At 41.3% G+C, this 19,114-nt stretch overlaps 2 protein-coding genes across 2 annotated transcripts in view; one reads left to right on the plus strand and one right to left on the minus strand.

The window, feature by feature from the left end:
* The window catches only part of LOC130635502 (uncharacterized), a 99,798-nt gene that overhangs the window by 9,320 nt on the left and 71,364 nt on the right, over positions 1 to 19,114 (plus strand). The window lies entirely within an intron of this gene.
* LOC130635490 (uncharacterized) lies at positions 12,076 to 13,630 on the minus strand. The gene is made up of 2 exons (XM_057444824.1): positions 12,965 to 13,630; positions 12,076 to 12,882 (listed from the first exon to the last, which is right to left on the minus strand). Exons 1-2 carry the CDS (start codon positions 13,628 to 13,630, stop codon positions 12,076 to 12,078), a joined length of 1,473 nt encoding a protein of 490 aa, XP_057300807.1.

A 19,114-nucleotide genomic window follows, 5' to 3' on the forward strand; every position in this document is an offset into this window, starting at 1 on the left:
TGATAGCTTTTCGCCTAGTCCACAGATGTTCTGGCATGTAGTAGATATTGCTTAACTTTTCCGCTTCTTGTTCGGTAACAATATGTGATGCTTTTGACATGTTTATTATATGTCAAAAACCATTCTTATAGATACTTGTATGCCACGAAACCTAGCAGGGAAAGTGATTCAACAATGAACATGAGTTCCCCATATTTTTGCTACTTGGAGGGTGTGTAAAAATCGGACAATTCCGGCGCCTTTTTGTTTGAAGCTATATAATACTGGTACATATCTCTTTAAACTCCCTTAGGCTGTTACCGGCCTTTATTTGCAATTCCCTTTGCTTATTAAAGCAGTCCAATTTAACCTGTCTGTCCTGTACCCATTGAGCCTGGGCATCTTGGAGCTTTTCCATGGCCTCGTCATGACGTCTTCTCTAGGCCTTGTTATGCCCCCAAAAGCTTAGAAAACAAGAAGTTTGTACCGCTAAAGGCTAATGCGTTGATAGCAGCACCTGCTACGATGACAGCAATCGTTGCCATGTTGTTTTATTAGTACTCCACCGAGTGAAACCTACCATCAGGTATGTTCAATTGTGCGTCTTGAAGCAGGTAAACATAGCATCTAAAACACCCGGTTCCGTCGGTTTTTTTAGTCATATGGAGGCTAATGCCGTAACTCAGAAGTTGTACGGGTCTACCACTACCGTGTAAGGTATCACCAGGAGAGGCTCTGAAGTCTAAAAACAGCGCATACCGTTTATTGAAGAATTGGCCTATGGTCACGTTAGAGTCATGACTACCGAAAAGGTTCACTACTTGTTCGAAATGATTCTTGGGAAGCATGGCATGAGAGTATTATCCATTGGGTTCCCCTTCCACCATGACGCTTATCTTCTCAATCTTGGGGCTATAGAACACCTCATTGACTCCAGCATACGGTTTCACTTTCCCAGGGTCTATAAAGAGTAGCAAGACACCTTTGAGACTCTTTGCAGGGGTATCGATTAGGAGGTTATAACTGGTATCAGCTTTTTTCATGGTCACCACCTTGCTCCTCCGGATTCTTTCATAGGGCAAAGCGAGACGGTTATACGAGGACATCATAGCACTCGCGAGACCTTCATGAGTAATTTTGTCAAACTCCAGCTTGATGTTGGTAATCTTGTACGCAGCATCGGCTGCCTTGGCTGCCGTACTTCCCGGGGCTGCTGTCCCTCCACCTTTGATCACATCACTGTAAGAACCGAAATGTCTGACAAACTGTAACCTGTCCTGGAGTCCCGACTGATAAAACGGCAGGTCTCTTGCCAACTCAAACATCTTGCTCAAAGGTATACAGAAAGTGTTACCATACGCCGCAACAATTACCTTTTCTTCATCCGTCCCGACATGATCACTAGCATTGACTTGTAAGGCCCGGACGGTTCCGTCATTTGCATTAATGCCGTCCAAGATGAGGTTGTTGTCACGATCGAATTTGGGTAGCCAGAGGTCCTTGTAGACTGCCAAGGGGTTGTAATCGCTAATGTTGTGTACCATGTTGCCGTTCAGGGTAATGCGTAAGTCCCGTATAAGACTTTTGCCAATGTTGCTGACAATGGTACGTTTCGTGTTTTTCCCCGTCAGCGTCAGGTCAAATAAGAGTTTGAGACTGCCGGGAAAGTAAACACAACAACTCCCTGGAACGCCGGGGACTCCAACGTCGGGACAACCGTCGGATATACGTAAGCGATTGGGGTTGGGTACGGAGTCGCCCGGGGCCGTACTTTTTCAGGTTAATAGTCACTACACGAATCTTATGGATCGTTTGATCTGGTGCCTAATGCGATACATTACGACAGATTAAGGATGGAGGAGGGGGACCAACTCATATTTTAAAGGATTGTGACAGGGAAGAAAACCTTACCTGAAATAGTAGTCACGTTGCAGGATGGTACATTTCCAACTATTGGAGAGCTCAGGGAGAGGTTAGGTAGTACGCGTATAAAGGCCATTGGATTTGATGAGCATCAAACACCCAACAAAGGTAGTAAGGAAGTGGCCCAGAACCCCATGAATGAAGTTGATGTACTTGTGTTGAATAAGGGTGAAGAGAAGGAGGGGGTAAAGAGAAGGAGGAGGGTGAGATAATCCAGATGAAAACAATAGACAGTATTCAAAATTTTGCACATGATGTACAGGGATCTGTTGATACTTTGTTCGTTGGCACCCACGACGCTGTCATCGAGGACATTGATATGAGAAAGATAAAGCTCGAAATTAAAAACCTACAGGATAACATTAAAAATTGAAGGGGGGTATGATCTCGTACGATAACAAGATCAGAACAAAAGAGAATAGCTTGAAAGAAGAACTCAAGAAGCAGAAAGCCGGGATCAAAAGGGATAAGGAAATCGCTGATCTTGAGAGTGATATTGAAGGATAAGGCAGGTGCTGCATTACCCGGGATTATTGGTACAGTTGTCACCTTCTTTCTCAAGGTAGCGGCAACCGGTGTGAAATATGAAGCCAAGCACCTTTACACGGCCATCGCGGCTGCTGCTGGGTTTGCGTGCTATATGTTGGAAAGAAGAAATAGGTCTAATATTAACTAGTATGTATAGGGGGAATGGTATGTTTGGTAGGTATGGCATGCTTGGGAGGTGGTTTGATATCTGCCACATGATGGTATGCTCGGTATGGTTGGGGGGTGTAGTATGTATAGGTGTTTTGATAGTATGCTTAGGGGGTGTAGTATGTATAGGTGTTTTGATAGTATGCTTAGGGGGTGTAGTATGTATAGGTATTTTGATAGTATGCCTGGGGGTGCAGCTGCCGCATGCCTAACAATAGGCTTGTTATTCACGTCAAGCTGGACCCCAACACTTACGTTAGCAGGTGCTATTAGGATGTTGTTATTATACTCCTCAATTTTGCCTATACGCAAGTTCATATCAGAGGGCAGCATGTATACGCTTGGCATAACCGTAAAGTTTACCGGAGTTTGGGCATATTGCAACACCTGAAATTTTGTGATGTCATGCCCTACATTCTCCTGACGTTGTACCATGGCCTCAAATTTTTGCAGTAAGATTTGCCTCGCCGTGTAGTTGTCGCCACCAGACGCGATTAAGGATGCCTTGGCCGCTGCCTGCGACCCCAGCAACAAAACTACATAGACGCGAATACTCTTGCTTAGCTTGGTCAAACCTTCTGATGTTAGGCCATGACTTGTGGGGATAATGAACTTAGCCTAATCACCAGCAGCTTGAGGCCACCATCTACCATAGGTCAATGACGACATGACTGCTTTGAACTTGTATAGACTATTAGGATCTGCACCGTATTCACGACACACTTGTGCATATCCAGAGGTTAAGTAGGGATTTTTGTACTGAAAAAAACCGTCGTTATACCGCATGGGCACCTTCATTCTTGCCAGAATACGACGCATGTGGTAATAGAAGAGATTAGAATATGTTCGTTCTAGGACAGCGCACGCACACATTGGGAAATTCCCGAAGTCATCTGTTATGAACCAACACAAAATAATATGAATATGCCAATAACCAACATATAATAATATATATCAGAAATACATGACGTCATCTGCCAATCACCAACAAATAATAATATTAAATGCCAATAACCAACACATAATAATATATACCAGAAATATATGACGTCATCAACGCATGCGCAATATCATATTTACTATATATGCTATTATACAGAATATGAGTACATAATTGCCAGTTACCCGAAGCCTTTAAAAATAAATGACTGAGTATTGCAATGAATGCGGAATTGCTCTTGATCAATGTGATAGATGCAAGTGTGGAAGGAGGTTAATCATAAATGGAGGGAGCAATTTTAATGTTTTGTACAAAACATTAAAATTATGAATATTTAGGTGGATCATCTAGGTAGTGCTTGCATATTGCGCAGATTGCAAGTTTTTTAATAATTCAGCCCTCGCCTCATCGCGGCCCCAACCCTACAGTGATCGCGATTCCTCCCATTGCTACCGCCAGAGGAACTCCTATCCCACTGAGCATGCTCCCTATCCCTACGCCTGAGGTGATCACGCTTATCGCTAATAGCCCGTGATCCATGTAGTGTATCCAAGTTCCATGCATTCCAAATTTTTTAGCGAGTTTTTCACGTAGCTTAACTTCGTTTCGCAGAAACTGTTCTATTTCCTCTATTTTCTTCAATCGATACACATGCCCCTCATTTTCTTGATCTGGTACGCTCGGTGGTAGGCTCGGATAAAGCTTTGTAATATCTGTCATTTATTCTATGCGCAAGTGCATGGTTATACCCATGAATGAAACATTCTTATCGTGGTGATGCTCATCCGTCAGCATAAACTCTAGACGGTCTGTTGCACCTTTCAAAGGTAAGTACACGGGGTTATCAAAACTCCACGATAACATGTCTACCCAAGCACCTACCTGCTTGGTCGGTAGGATGGCCATTATCCTGGATTTTTTACCATCCAGCAAGCAATCATCCTCATCTAACTGAGGGCAAACAAGCCTCAGTCGCTGGTATACGTCAGTCTTGTAGAATGAATCGTAGTCACCCTTTATATAGTATTTTTTACTGGGATTGTAGGGTAGACCCAAGAGCTCTTGCAGTTGTCGATGAATCACCACCGTGTACCCGTCATTGACACGGAGCCTGCAGAGTCCATTTTTCAGAACAAACAGCTTAATCTTATCCCCTGCCTGAATGTTGACGATACTCGCTAAATCCTCGATCTTGTACAACCCATTCATTATTTCAATTCGAATAATCGACTGATCAGATCCTACCTTACGGATGGTAAAATCGTTATTGCTGTAGAGATTCAACCTAGTAGGCCTAATGCTGATCCTGCCCTAGGTAGTCATCAAATTTTGTAGGCTTGTCAATATTCATTATGAATAACTGTCGCATCTTTCTTTAAGAAAGAATGAATATTTACTCGTGCAACCCACTGGCAAAGTATGCCTCTACTCATGGCAGGTATTTGGAACGGCTTAAAGGCTCGGATCTCATAGTGCAGGATATAGTAATAGACACGAAGGGGTCCTCATTCAAAGTAAAATTCCCTGATATTTTCGTATTCTACGTGTTCCATAGTAACCTCCCGGTTGATAAATGGAGGACTAATCCATTTAACATTTGGTCTACGCAATTGAATTTTGCGGTATTTTGCGCTACATCGGCTTGTGGGATATCAATGCAGCACTTTAATTCTCCTTTACCGCTCGTGCGCGCCGTTTACCGATTCCATATATACTTCCAAATTCGGAAGATCCTCGAAGAGCTTGAGGTATTGTTGCCTAACTCTTCCCGCTTTAATCTTTTGAATAACCCCTTCAATAATCAAAAGCTTCAAGCATTGGCACGTGAATTTGGAGTATCTGGTAGTGAGCAAGAATGGAAAAATGAGAGTATTTTCAGTTTGTGGCAAGCCAAACGTAAAGATTTTCCTGGCAGTGGGCGTTCATATTTTAATGAAAATTCATGGAGTAGGTGGATAATTGAAAATAGTCAGGGTCTTACACGTATTGGCATTGAAAAGTTATCGCAAAGTGTACGATGCTACGCGTATTTGATTTTGGAGTCCCAAGGCAATGCGCGATCAGGAATTATCGGTAATCAAGGCAGTTATATCGATGCCTAACGGCTTTACTTGACGACCTTTGAACAGCTGGTGATTAGACCTACAAATACAGGTAGAGAGATTAGTGAATTCGAGAACGTACTCAAATATGCACGAAGCAAGGTCGACTAAATTGTTGCCCATGACGTCTACATCACCCCAAGCGATATGTCACTGAGGATTGGAAATGTGGCTGGATTTAACAACAAGATCCTGATCAGTCAGGACCATTCCAAGATTGGTATCAATCCCATTATTAACGCTCCGCATGCTGTTGTACCAAGGAAGCAGGTACATAATATACCAAAAGTACATGATATACCCCTCGATCCACCATCCTCCAAGGAAGCTGCTGTTCATGAAGAAACTAAGGCTACTATTATCACTGTGAGGATATTGCTAAATACCACCTATATATGGATGAAACATTAATATTGTCATCTGGTAAGTTAGGTGGTTTACCAGAATAATCTACGATCTCTTCCCACTTCTTCTGTTTCCTGCATAAGCCACCACGATACCTACAGCACCTGCTATGGCCATGTACAAGTTCCTCGCCATAAATTCCACGACTTTAGCGGCTACCCGGAAGAATAATGATACGATCGTACCAATTATCCCCGGCAGAGCAGCACCTGCCTTCCCTGCTAGATATTTAAGGAATTTTCCGAGCCTTTCCAGCTGCTTTTGCACGAAACCTTTGGTACCGCCACTACCTCCACCTGCTGCTGCCCCACTACCTCCTGTGAGTGCTAGGACCAAGGTGGATATAAGCAGACCAACAGCTGATACGATACTAGCGATAGTGATCCCCTGCTCTTTGAAGAGAATGGTCAGCTTCTCCCTTAGCGATGTGTCGTCCTCAGCTATCTTCATGAGTGTATCTTTAATCGCCTTGAGCTTGGTATTGATTCCAGAGAGACCATGTTCTTCTATTATCGCCTTTCGATAATCTTTTAGCTTTTCCCGATCTTCTTTAGCCTTATCGAGGTCCTTATCCCAAATTTTTTTTTGATCCTCTGATACGTCGGACCCAGCCTTTTTCGCATCAAGCCTCTTGATCTTGTCCTCTGCCTTTGAAAGCTCGCCATCGTAGTAGATCATTTTACTTTTCACGTTATTCAAGTCGTCTTGGAGCGTTTTAACAAAGAGATGAAGCTTCCGTCTTTCGCGTTCATCGAAGGCTTCGGTAAAGGAAGTATCCTCCATAAGGCTCTTCGTTTCATCTATTATATTATCGAGCAGCGGCAACATCTCGATGTCTCCGGGGTTGGCCTCGATGGTATCAATATTATTAAAGAGGTTTTGAGCCGCTGCTTTACTACCCTTATGTGGTGTAATATAGTCGGCAAAACCTAAGGCACGCAATCGTCCCACGCCTAGATCCCTCACTATCGCGGAAGCTTTTCTAATTTCACCATTTTGTTTCGTGAGCTCTACACCATCGTAGGTAAGCTTATTACCATCCATTTCAAAGCCATCATAATGTCTCGCGAGTGGTTGGCCGAGCTTCTCACCAATGGCTTCGTAAAGGCTATCAACCTTTGATGTTAGTAGTTCATGCCTTGCAGTTGTGTAAGTGAGGCCACCTCGTGAAGGTGTTGAGAATGTAGTGGGAATATCCTCAGGCCTAAGAATTTCACTCTCGGTGCTGAACTCCTCAGGTTCGTCTTCTATATCTTCCTCCGGCGTAAAATCTGGTTCATATGTTGGATTTATAGGTATTTATTTCAACCCATGTACCTGTATAAATAAAGATGTCTTTTGGAACAAAATTAGATCCTAACAAAGAGATCAAGACGATGCTCGGTATGAAAGGCAAACGCCAAAGGGTGAAGATCAGCCATATGCCAAGCACAATTAACCAGAATGAAGATTTCTACGTTGATATTCCTAATTTAGGAAAAAGTGATGTGATTTTCCCCGGCTCAATCAAGTTGCTTTTTGACTTGGAATTGACTGGTACAAACACCAAACGTACCATCGTTAGCAATATCGGTAAGGCTCTGGTTCAAAACCTTCGCATAAGCCTTAACGGCCATGAAGTGCAAAATATCTCTGACTACAACACCTTGGCAGTATATCGGGATCTATGGATCCCAAAGTATGACCGAGAGAACAACCTAAAGCCAGCGATCACGTAGGAAATGACGAGGAAAAGGCGATCGTGGCAGCGTATGGAAATACTTTTGCTATCCCTATTGGCAAAATGTTCGAACTCACTAGAGACTTACCCTTCTATCAAGCAGGCTTACACGACAGATTGCAGTTCGTACTGCACTTCGCACAGCACAGCGATATAATTAAAGATGCTGGTACAGCAGCATCTGGAAGCACAGCGGCAAAGGCCGCGGATTCCTCCTACAAGATCAGCAATATCTGCCTTGAATTTGACAAGGTGGTCAATGAAGACCTGGCCTCTGCGATGATGTCTCGATATAGCCGTTTAGCCATGCCGTATGAAAGGATCCTCCGCAGTAAAGTAGTGACCATAAAAAAGGCCGACACCTCCTACAACCTCTAGATCGACACTCCTGCCAAGTCTCTGAAAGGCGTCCTACTGTTGTTTGTAGACCCGGGGAAAGTGAAAGCCTATAGCGGGGTCAACGAGGTCTTCTATAACCCAAAGATCGAGAAAATTAGCATCACTATTGAAGGTGAGCCTACGGAACTGTATAGTCACACCATGCTCCCATGCGTGGTGGAGCAAGAAAACATATAGACTCGACCATATAATGACAGGTATGAGGTTGTTATACTATTTGGCAGATGGACCTGATCGAAGTTTTGTGGCGGAAGAATTAATGTTGATTCCAGAGGATGTTGAAATACCTCCGGAGCATGTGAAAGAATGGTAAATTTCTCGATTTTTTTTTGTGTGTTATGAACACACAAGACCACGCGTCTCTAATCTTCTAATGCCGGATCACCAAGGTCATACAAATCATCGCGGGTAAGATCAATCAACCTAAAATGGCATATGTATCGCTCCATATGTCCTTCCTCTTCGAACCTATTAAACGCGTGCATCCCATTTGCATTATCTATAACAACCATTTCTTCAGACTCAGGATATTGAAGCCTGATCCATCGTCTTTTCTTTAAAATACCACGTCTTTAAACGCGTGCGCAGTAATACGGAAGATGGTGATACTTATCGTTTTCCGGTGTTGTATGTTTGCGAAAAATCATAATAGCATTATCCTTGCCCGCATCATTGGCATATGGTACGTATCTCTGACGGAGTCCCACAGTTTCCAATGTTCGTAGATCGAGCTGCTTCTCTCTTTCTTGAAGATCATCGTTAAGCATCGCCATAGCCATATCCCTCTCCTCAATGGCCTCCTCTAATTTTTCAATACCTTTTAGCGCCAAATATTTCATGACCTCAATAGCCCTTGGTTTTCTTGAACGCGCACAAATCTCAAGAGCAGCATTCAATGTCATGAAGGTATCATAAGGATTTTTAGTTTTTCCAAGGGGTTTCAACCAACCCTATATCATTACGTGAAATGATTGGAATATCTCGATATGACTCTGCAATATTAGCAATACCCAAGAACCTTCCCAAATCAGAACGCTTGAACATGGGTTTACCTTGATCATCGAATAGAATTTCAATAGCTCCAGCAGGTAATGTGTTAAATTCAACAAGACAAGACATTTTTTATTTAATATGACATAGCCCAACCAGGGTGATCATTAGGACAGATATGAAAAAATACTTATTATTCCTTTCCCTTTCTAATGCATCACGAAGCTCTTCGTCAAGAGCCTCCAATTGAGATTCAAGGTAGGGTATCCGATCCATTTCTTGGTGGCAGGCAGCCAGCTGATTTTCCAATTCCCACTTTTCCTCATGTAATCTGTTGATTGAAGTCATTTATTTTTAGTTGAAAGTCAAGGCTACAAATTTCAAGTGTATGTACACCCACGTCACTCCAAAATTTTCCAAGTCCGAGGGTGCTCAAGCCTGATCCAGAGACAGGCATGTTTGGATTTTTTCAAGCTGTTCTTAATCAATTCCCAATCCTCTATAAGATTCGTTTCTTTATCAATAATTTTCATATCAGAGCGCTCCGAGGGATACCACATGAACAACTGCTTTTTCTGTCGGCGGAGATTCTTGGGTAGGGCAGTATAAGACTGCGTTAGCAGCCAGAGACTGTGCTTTCGATGTCTCCCGCTGATAGCTAACTCGAGCAAGGGTTGACGCTTCTTATCCATACTCTCGTCGGCTGTCATATCATCTATAATGAATAGGCTTTCCTCACCTGCTAAAAGCCTCGATAGTTGTTCTATCCAGTAAAAGAGTTGATCTCTTGGATCAATAAGGAATACATATGGATCTCTCCAAAGTGAAGATCTTTCCAAGTAAGTCTTGTTCCAGCGAATGGTGGGGCAGAGTATCATTATATTGTGAAAATGACCCTTGTACTCATTTTCTAAAAGATCGAGGACACGTTGGGTCTTGCCGCAGCTCGTCGGTCTGGTAAAAATTGTAGTGCATGGATCTTTAACAACATTCATGTTTGTTATTACCAAATATGAACCTGTGGGCGCTTACTTAGGTGGCATCATCGAACGCTTATACCAGCCTTGTTTTATTGCGTAATCGTCAAATAAGATCGCACCCAGCGAGCTTAAGCCCATCCTCCAGATCCATCTTCGCACCTGGTCGAGAAACGCCTACTGCTTTTTTGGCACCCAGCGCCAAGACGGTTGTATATGAAACTGGTCTGACAGACTCTCATAGGCTATCAACAACTTCCTTCTGATATTCTTTGCCGCTCATTTATATTATACCCTATCGCATGTGAAAAATGTCAATCTCGTGGCTGATTGGAGGTTTTTGTTGAACCGCTGGTGCAATCTGCTGGGTACTCGCGGATTTTTTACGAGTAAAATATATCACACCCCCGATACGTGCGATCGCGAGTAGGCTTCCACCAATGTATATTCCACTACCTATGGACTTGGAGGGACATGTTGCAGGAACCTGACTCTCTTGGGAAGTACTTTTACCCATGTTCTTTTTCAAGTCAATCTTATTCCTGCAATTCCACTCAGCAAGTCTCTTACCAGCAGCAACACGACCTTCATTTTTCTTGGTGATTACTTGATTAGGTTCTTCACTAATTTCTTTATAAACCATAGGGCTTATAAAATCACTTTCCTAACCACGAGGGACCTGTGGCAACCCATACAAATCTGATGGAAGACAGCAGCCATGATCCACGTACTGGCATAGTGTAATCTCATATTCATCATCGTCACCATTAAACCGGATTGCTATTTTATAGTCTGAATTATCAAATGAGATAACCTCTGGATTAGAATTTTGCACCTTGGTGCGTGATATGATTTGACCCAGTTTGGGAATAACATGTTTCAATGTAAAATACACGCTGGCCATACACTCGCCATCGCTGGGGTCAATAGTAACGTCTCCAATATCCACATCCGAAATGCTCAACCCAATGCCTAGGATGTGGGAAGATGTGTCTATATACATTTGCCGTAGTCGGGTTTAAACATTTCCTCTTATGTCTCCAAGTTCCGGGGGGTGGAATGACAATCTCTTCGAAAAGCCTTGTTTCCAATTCGTCAAACATTCTTTTCTTTCTCTACTTCTTCCTTTTCATCAATGGACTGTGAAAGTTTTGTGTGATTAATCGTATGCGCAACCACCAACAGCGGCGCTAAGAATTTTCCGAACGCTGTATAGACGAGGATACCTAAATCAGCCATACTTTCGTGAATTATGGGGTCATTTTTAATACCTCTCCTCAAACCTTCAAGGCTATCGAGGGTTACCACGTTGCCTATAGCCTTCGTGTATAAGCTAATAGTGTGACACGAAAGAGCTCTGGCAGTATTCTGCCCTTTTTCCACCAACTCACGTTCAGTAAAATCATTGTAAATTTTTTCGATAACCTCAGGTGATGCTTTGTCCAGGAATGGCTTAGTACATTTTTTCGGCAAAAGATGTGGCTTCGATTTACGAGCATTTTTGAGAATCTGACACTTATCTATGGGTAGCTCAGGCGGTTCTGGTGTATCTATAACATCGTCAAATATTTCTGCTAATGAAGACATTCTATTTATTATAAGGCGGCATCTATAGATGAATGTAAGTATCAATATATACAGAAGAATTATCGCGATTAATAGCAATAACTCCATTTTTATTTCTTCAACCGATAATAACCCCGGGCAAACGTTGTTATTTGATCAGCTTGTACAATCCGATTATCGTCATCTCTATTAAGCGCGATTTTTGTGACTTCTTGCGTGTATACACTGTGACCTTTGTTATTAATACAACGCCAAGTTTTGTTAATATCGATGCCTTCCTCTAGACATCGTTGATAATCTTCAAATGTTATACATTTTTTGGTCACAGCCTTTTCAACACCTTTTGCTTTGCGATCACCACCGTCTTTTGTGAGACTCTTATGCATAATCCTTAGGTCTCAATGTGATGAATGAGGTCATAATTTTGCCGCCTAATTCGTCTTTCATGAGACCCACAACTTTCTTGTTCTTCCCTATTGACAGGGGCCTATCGTCATCTTTGCTATAGGCACTAGTATCGAAGCGTGCTTCTAAATCGTTGGCTATGTCGCAGTAGAAGTCCTCTGTTCGTATGTGGTAAATGAAGCTGTCCGTATCCATATATTGAAGCCTCAGTTTGCTACCATATTTTGGCTGCATGTAATCGTAGTAGAACTCATACATGACGGTTTTTGACCGATCTATAATAGCTTGACCAATATACACGGGCTTATTCATCTTAATACCCATCCTACCCATCTCAATACCCATGCGGTTTTCACTAAAACTTATGCCGCTTTTAAAGTTTGGTTGCATAGTGAGTTTTGCATATGCGGCTTCATTCGTGACTAACTTGTTATTTTTATGGTTCCTGATATTCTCCATAGTTTTCCCAAACACGCTAAGGTTCATTAACTTGTAAAAGTCCTTCTCAAAGTCATTCTTGGCGGCTGTTCTCAGCTTTGCATTGTGTTCGATATAGTCCCGAAGCCATGCACTATGTTGAAATTGGATAGCGCGATGAACCTTTTTAAGCTCGAGCCCATGCTTTATAGCTTGATGTAAAGCTCCGATGTGCACCACATATTTCTTCTTGTGTTCAAGATTTGGTATCAATTTTTCAACCCTGTATACCACCTTACGCTCCGGCAGGAAGGGTAATTCATTGTGTTTATCGTGTAAATTCTCCGGGTAATCAACATCTACCTCAAGGAGATATCCATGTTTGTTATCGGTTACCAGCTTCTCGATCTTCTTCTTTTCAATTATTATCAAAAATATTCAACACCCATTTAAAACCATGGGTTGGTAGAGGTTGCTGCATCGCCCAGCCGTATAAATTGTTGGCGTCCAGATACTGAAGGTATGACGACTCAACCTCCGGATCGTATTGATCCCCCATGTACTTATTATTAGCCCTCGCGTAGCGGTGTACAGCCTGGGTTATACCACCTCTAATACCTTTTTCGAACGTTAGGAGCATGTCAGGATCCGTCAGTAGCTCAAGCTTTACGCCCGTGTACTTGAGTGCTGCTTTCCAAGCCAAGCCTGGTGCGCTATAGAAGTGGGCAGTATCGAGCTTGTAGTTCTCATGGCAGACTCCTCGGAAATTCTGAAAGATATCGGCAAGCAACAGAACCTCTGCGGCGAGATATATATCATGATAGTCACCCATGGTAGTTTCATCCCCCTCTGGAGTAATAGCATTCCAGACTTTTTGAGCGCGCCCATAGTCATCATCGGTAATAGCATTCATGTTCAGCTTGCTATAGAATGCCTCCTTCGGTGGTAGATCATTCTCTTGGAATCGTTTCCAACTATTCATATACTCATAGGGATAAACACCTTTCCTTCGCATGAGCTTAAAAGTGTCATCCTCTGTGAAATACCAACGGAGATTTTTGCATTGTTCATCATCGAGATTATTAGCTAATTTCTCAAGGCTTGATGGCATAAATTTATAGGAATCTATGAACCTGATCCCGATCTTCTTATAAAATTCAGCGTCACCATATCCCATACCTGCAATACCTTGATTTTAACATTAAACGATATGTACTTTTCCGTGTTCTTGGCGATGCATCCTATATTCTGAGTGTCATATTTTTCGCCCAGCTCGCGAATAAACAAGTGAGCATCATACCCTGATAGGTTGTGAAACATCACGGGTACATGTTTGGGTATCCTATACTTAAGATTGCAGGTATTATGGGCTGCTCCTCGATACATCCCTGTATAGTGATAGTGATCCCGAACTTTTCTATTTTCATAGTTGAACGGCTTCATGCATATGTGACAGGTATCTGCAGCATTATATTCATTCCTCTGCTCCTCCGTTAATCGGGCTGTTAGCAAAGGGTTTGGGAGCTCCACTCTGTATTGCCATGGGGGTATCACCATTGCCGTCAGAATGAGGCAGGCCGGTATCCGAAACGCTGGGAAGAGGCTGGGTGTGAAATGTAAAAAACACGAGACTATAAGGCTGTTGGCGGAGACGAAGTTTAACTCTATAATCGATCTCATCTCAAAAACAGGTGAGAATGGAGTCATCAGCGACTATGAGTTCACCCTCATTACACAGGAACATAAAAAGTATATGCTGCTAAAGGAACAGATAAATCAACGTGTTAAACAGATCGTTAACGCCATTCATGAATAGGAGCTTGCCCAGCTAGTTGCGAAAGGTCGGAAGGAGGGGAGGCAAGACGTTTTAAAAAAACTTCAGTCTGTACGGTATGCAAGCGCTATGTAGAGCCTCCTCCTTGTTACAGTCCTTAATTTTATATATTTTATAGGTTTTTTATGGCCTATAAAGTATATGCTTTTTTTTAATCCTCACTCAGCAACCATTCTTTTTTGAAGTCCTTTTACCGGCATTCCGTAATATGTACCTGAGAGTAGTAGTTTTTACCTTGCACATGCGCCGATGAAATAGCCAGGATGGCATTGGCTTGGCAAGGCTCATCATAGGGTACCGGCATACCATGAAATTTGGTCGTGATCACGTCCTTGTAGTAATTAAGTTGGCGTTCACGTAACGGTCCTTTTTCACAGGCTCTGTCGTCAATTGCTCGGATATCATCTCCTCGATCTTGGACCAGATTTGACGATACTTCGCAACCCAATCGGGGTACTCTTCGAAATCAAGACTTATTGCCGGTACTGCATTGGCGTTGTACCGGGTGACTCCATGTGGGGACCAGATTTTTGGTGTTTTTACCCTGAGGGCTACTACGAGGTCTCGTGTATAGTCCATATAATGTACCGGTTGTCCCTACTTCTATTAGCAGGAATCGGATCTGACACTGTTAGATAGTCCACATTGATATCATTAATGTCCGTAAATGTAGTAGCAAATGAGTACAATAATTTAGGGTTGACAAGCTCATTCTCAAATTGTAGCATTCTGTTTTATTTTAAGTCAAACAGGCTCTGATGATTACATACACAGTCACCCCCGTTATACATGATATATTCCTGATAACAATAACAACACAACATTTTACCCTTTAACACAAACCTCCGCCCACAGATACATCTGTCATATTCGTCAAGTACCCTTTTACAGTCCTTACATTGCTCTATTTATCTTATGATTCTAAGGCATCAAAACGATCCTTTAGGTCTTGAATCCTCCGTTCATTCTCCATCTCCTTCTCTGATTCTTGTACCAGGGCCAACACCATTAGTGGCAGGGAGAGACCGATACCGGCTATAAAGGTCATGACTACCGCACTTCCAAATGTATCAAATTTTCCCTGACAGTTGATGCACATTTATTGATAGTATTTTTCATCTTACAACAGGGTTGTAAGATGATCCTGGTTTCAAAGCAACCCCCACAGCTTTTTAAGATCTGCCTTTTCATCCTCCGAAAAGCACCAATCCATGACCCTATCTGGATGCCAATGGAAGAAGATCCTCCATAATTCTAGCCTTGCCCGCTTTCCTCCGGCGATAGGCATGGAGTAGTTCAGGCCTGGTGTTCATGTTGCTAGAAATGTCCCGGGTGACAAATCAGTCTGGTATATATTCCAGCATGCGGGGATACTTTTCAACAGCTTTGTTGTACATGCCCTTCGTTTTGAACCGATCCGGCACATGCATCCCAGGATACTCTCCAATGGCTTTTTTGCACATCTCTTAGGTCTTGAACCTGTCGGGGATATATTTGAATAGGTAGGGATTTTGTTCAACAACCCTGTTGCACATGTCCTGCGTCTTGAACAGGTCCGGCGCATATCTGAACACCGGGGGATCCTCCTCAACCAATTTTTTCCACCTTTCTTGCCTCCTGAACCAACTCATCTTCTCTCTGCGTACACAATTTAAACCTGATGAGTGGACGTTTGGTTCACCTCTTGACTGCGCATGCGTTGATTTTTGATGACGTCATCACTATGTAGGGGAATTCCCCCTCTGGGGGTGCTAGAACTTTTTTTACTCATTTGCAGTATGATAAGGAATTTACCTCATTATGCATGACTAAGCACTGTCTATTAGGGACTTACCCTTGAACTATATGGATAAGCATTGGATGATGGGGATTTGTTGGGTTTGACCGGGGGCGTGTGTTCGTGCGCGTGCGCGACTGTGCTAGAAGGAACATTACTCTATCTCCACTGCTTTTTATAACTACTCAATCTAACTTTACGGCAGACGACCTATCAACTTAAAAATATATCTCAGCAGCTAAAAAAATATATTTTGGCAGCTAAGAAATGATTTCTCTGCAGCCAAAAAATATTTCTCGGTTGGCACTTCTCAGCCTCCATACCTTACAGATTATTAAATTTGAACTTTTTAATTCTGGACTGATTCAATTTGGTGTTTTAAATATTTTTTAATTTTAAATATTTAAGCAACGCCTTTTCCATGGTGTAGCATGGAGTAAAATGGTGGACAGGTTATAAAAGGACGTTAGTTTAAAAGAATATATGAAAATCAAAACTCTGTCTCGGTATTAGAAGATTGAGAGATACAGTATTTTTATAATTTACCTTAAAAGCGCCTATAAAACATCCCTAAAGCCTATTTCTGTGTTTTAAAAATCATTTGTTAACATTTTTAATTGGTTAGAATAAACCGTTTGATAAAATATAGCGATTTGATTAGCCATGAACTTTGTGGCACAAAGTGCCTGCGTGGAAAAAATCATGCATGCATGCATGCTTAAGTGATGAAACTTGGCACAGTTGTAGAATGTCTTAGTAAAAACTCATTCCGGTTAAGAAATTAATTTGATGACGTTATAGGGATCAGAAATGATGTCATATATATATGATTAGTTTTCTGGTCATGATAATACAAAAATGTTGGTATGCACTATATACACCTTGTGTTAAATTTCTTTGGTAACACAAAAACATTCATTAGCATATTATAAAACTATTTTGGAAACTAAATAACGCAACAGAACTTTTTAATATTGACGTGCTGAAAAAAAAGGATTCCAATTTCCGCGATTTAAGAGTCCGCGAATTTCCCATTCCCTGCGATTAAATTGCTTTCACTCCCATAAAAAATGATGTCATTTGTTGAAACTACAAATTTCATGCTTGTGGAAACCGAATGCCAGAAATTGCATAAAAAAAAAACCGGCCGGACCCTGAACTCCGGAAATCCGCGCATTTCCAGTTTCCACCAATTAATCTGTATTCATTTAGCGTCTGATCAAAAATAGTACAATTTTTCAAAACTCCAAGGTTCCTGTTTTTCAAAACTAAAAACTGCATGTAGAACATGTGTTGGAAGTAAGTTTTCTCGACCGGTATTTTCTTTGGATACATTTAACTATACTGGGCAGAATCCGAGATCAACGAGAATCCGCGCATTTCCCGTTTCCGGCTTTTAAATTCCTTTTACTCGGCGTCTGATCAAAACTGATATCATTTTTGAAACCTATGCTTTCATGATTTCCAATGCTGAAAATGGCATATCGAAATCGTATAGGAAGAAAGTTAACAAGTCGTTATGCTGTGTAAGTATCATACATATTTTCAAATATGTATGATACTTATGATATGTTGCAAATAATTTTTACCTATTCACCTATTAAATATATTTTATTTAACTATTAAAAATGTTAAACAGAATGGAAAATTCGCTCTAAAACGTAAGTAATTGAATTTTAAGCAAATAATGGTATTATGGAGATATTTCAAGCTTCCGATGACGTCACTGAAAAGTGCTGACATAAGCAAAAATTTTTTGCTGCCATTTTGTTTCTTTTTTGTTAATGAGGGACTGTAAGTGTACCAAATTTTAGTCAATTTGGACTAGTCAAAAGTTATTAAAGGGGCGGATTATCCCAGGTGACCATATACTCGAAAAAAACCGGATTGAATAGGGTTAAAAAGACCAGAACAAATAAAATTTGTTTGTAATATTGTCTGTGCACGCAACAATAGCACAGATAACTTTTGAAAAACCACGCAAAATGAATATTTTAAATAACATAGCGAAAAGATTAAAGATTTTGAGCTATGTGCAGCCACTTTGGACAAACAGACAAAAAAACCAGCTATTATTACATTAAATGCCGGGTTAAGTAAGCAGTAATTACGCGTTGATGTCCAGGATAAGCGCTTAATAAAAGTAGACAGTACAGGGCTTCCATCAACGCGTCCTTTAGGCACAATTTCTCTAAAGTTGAGAAAATTTCTTTTCTTAACGATTTGGTTGTTTTGATATTCTTTCTAAATTTGTTCATTACTTGCTGGAGAGTAAAGAAGTGAACCTTCGGTGTGATGATCAACAAGGAAAATTGTATTATATCTGACAAACTAAAAGTATTCAGTCAGAAATTGTTGTTATCAAATGGGACTTTCCACAACCTAGACTTTCTGTTAGAAAGATATGAATTGGTGTGCGTTACTTGCAAAACGTTTGATCTAATATCTAACCAAATCATTTACAACTATAAAAATGTGCCTTTGGGTCTTTTAATAACCTGTAGGATGTATTTTTTATTTATTTTGCAAATTTAGCGAAAACTTACTGCACAAAAGGAAATTGCTGAATAATTTTTTACTGGATTGGGTAACGACAGGCAATAATTTTTAATATTTTTATAAAAGGGTATTACGCGTATTTGCATGTGCGACATGGTATACCTGCACTAAGCGGTCAGCCCGGTTTTAACAGCGAACTGTTTTCTGTGTTTTTATTTAAACCAGGGCTACAATAAATTTTTTTTGGAAAAGGTTATTACTCCTAGCACGGTGTATATACCTGTGTACAAATGTTTAGCCCGGTGTCACAATAAGTTTTTTAAACTTTTACAGAAAATCATTGCACAAAAATAAAATATAATATATTGACTAATTGTTTTCGCTATGACGGGGTAACAACAGTTGTAAGCAGTGTTTTTATTTCCGCTAAAGTTGCAGTAAAGCGTTCCACATGGATGTGTGACACAGTCCACGTCTCTTACGAA

The sequence above is a fragment of the Hydractinia symbiolongicarpus genome, chromosome 3, assembly GCF_029227915.1.
Source record: "Hydractinia symbiolongicarpus strain clone_291-10 chromosome 3, HSymV2.1, whole genome shotgun sequence".
NCBI classification, from domain to species: domain Eukaryota; kingdom Metazoa; phylum Cnidaria; class Hydrozoa; order Anthoathecata; family Hydractiniidae; genus Hydractinia; species Hydractinia symbiolongicarpus.

Excerpts from the sequence above, each read along its gene's own strand:
- LOC130635490 (XM_057444824.1), bottom strand. The coding sequence starts at position 13,630 with ATGCCATCAAGCCTTGAGAAATTAGCTAATAATCTCGATGATGAACAA. Across the intron at positions 12,883-12,964 it reads CAACCCATGGTTTTAAATGG|GTAGATGTTGATTACCCGGA; the intron begins GTGTTGAATATT and ends TATCTCCTTGAG.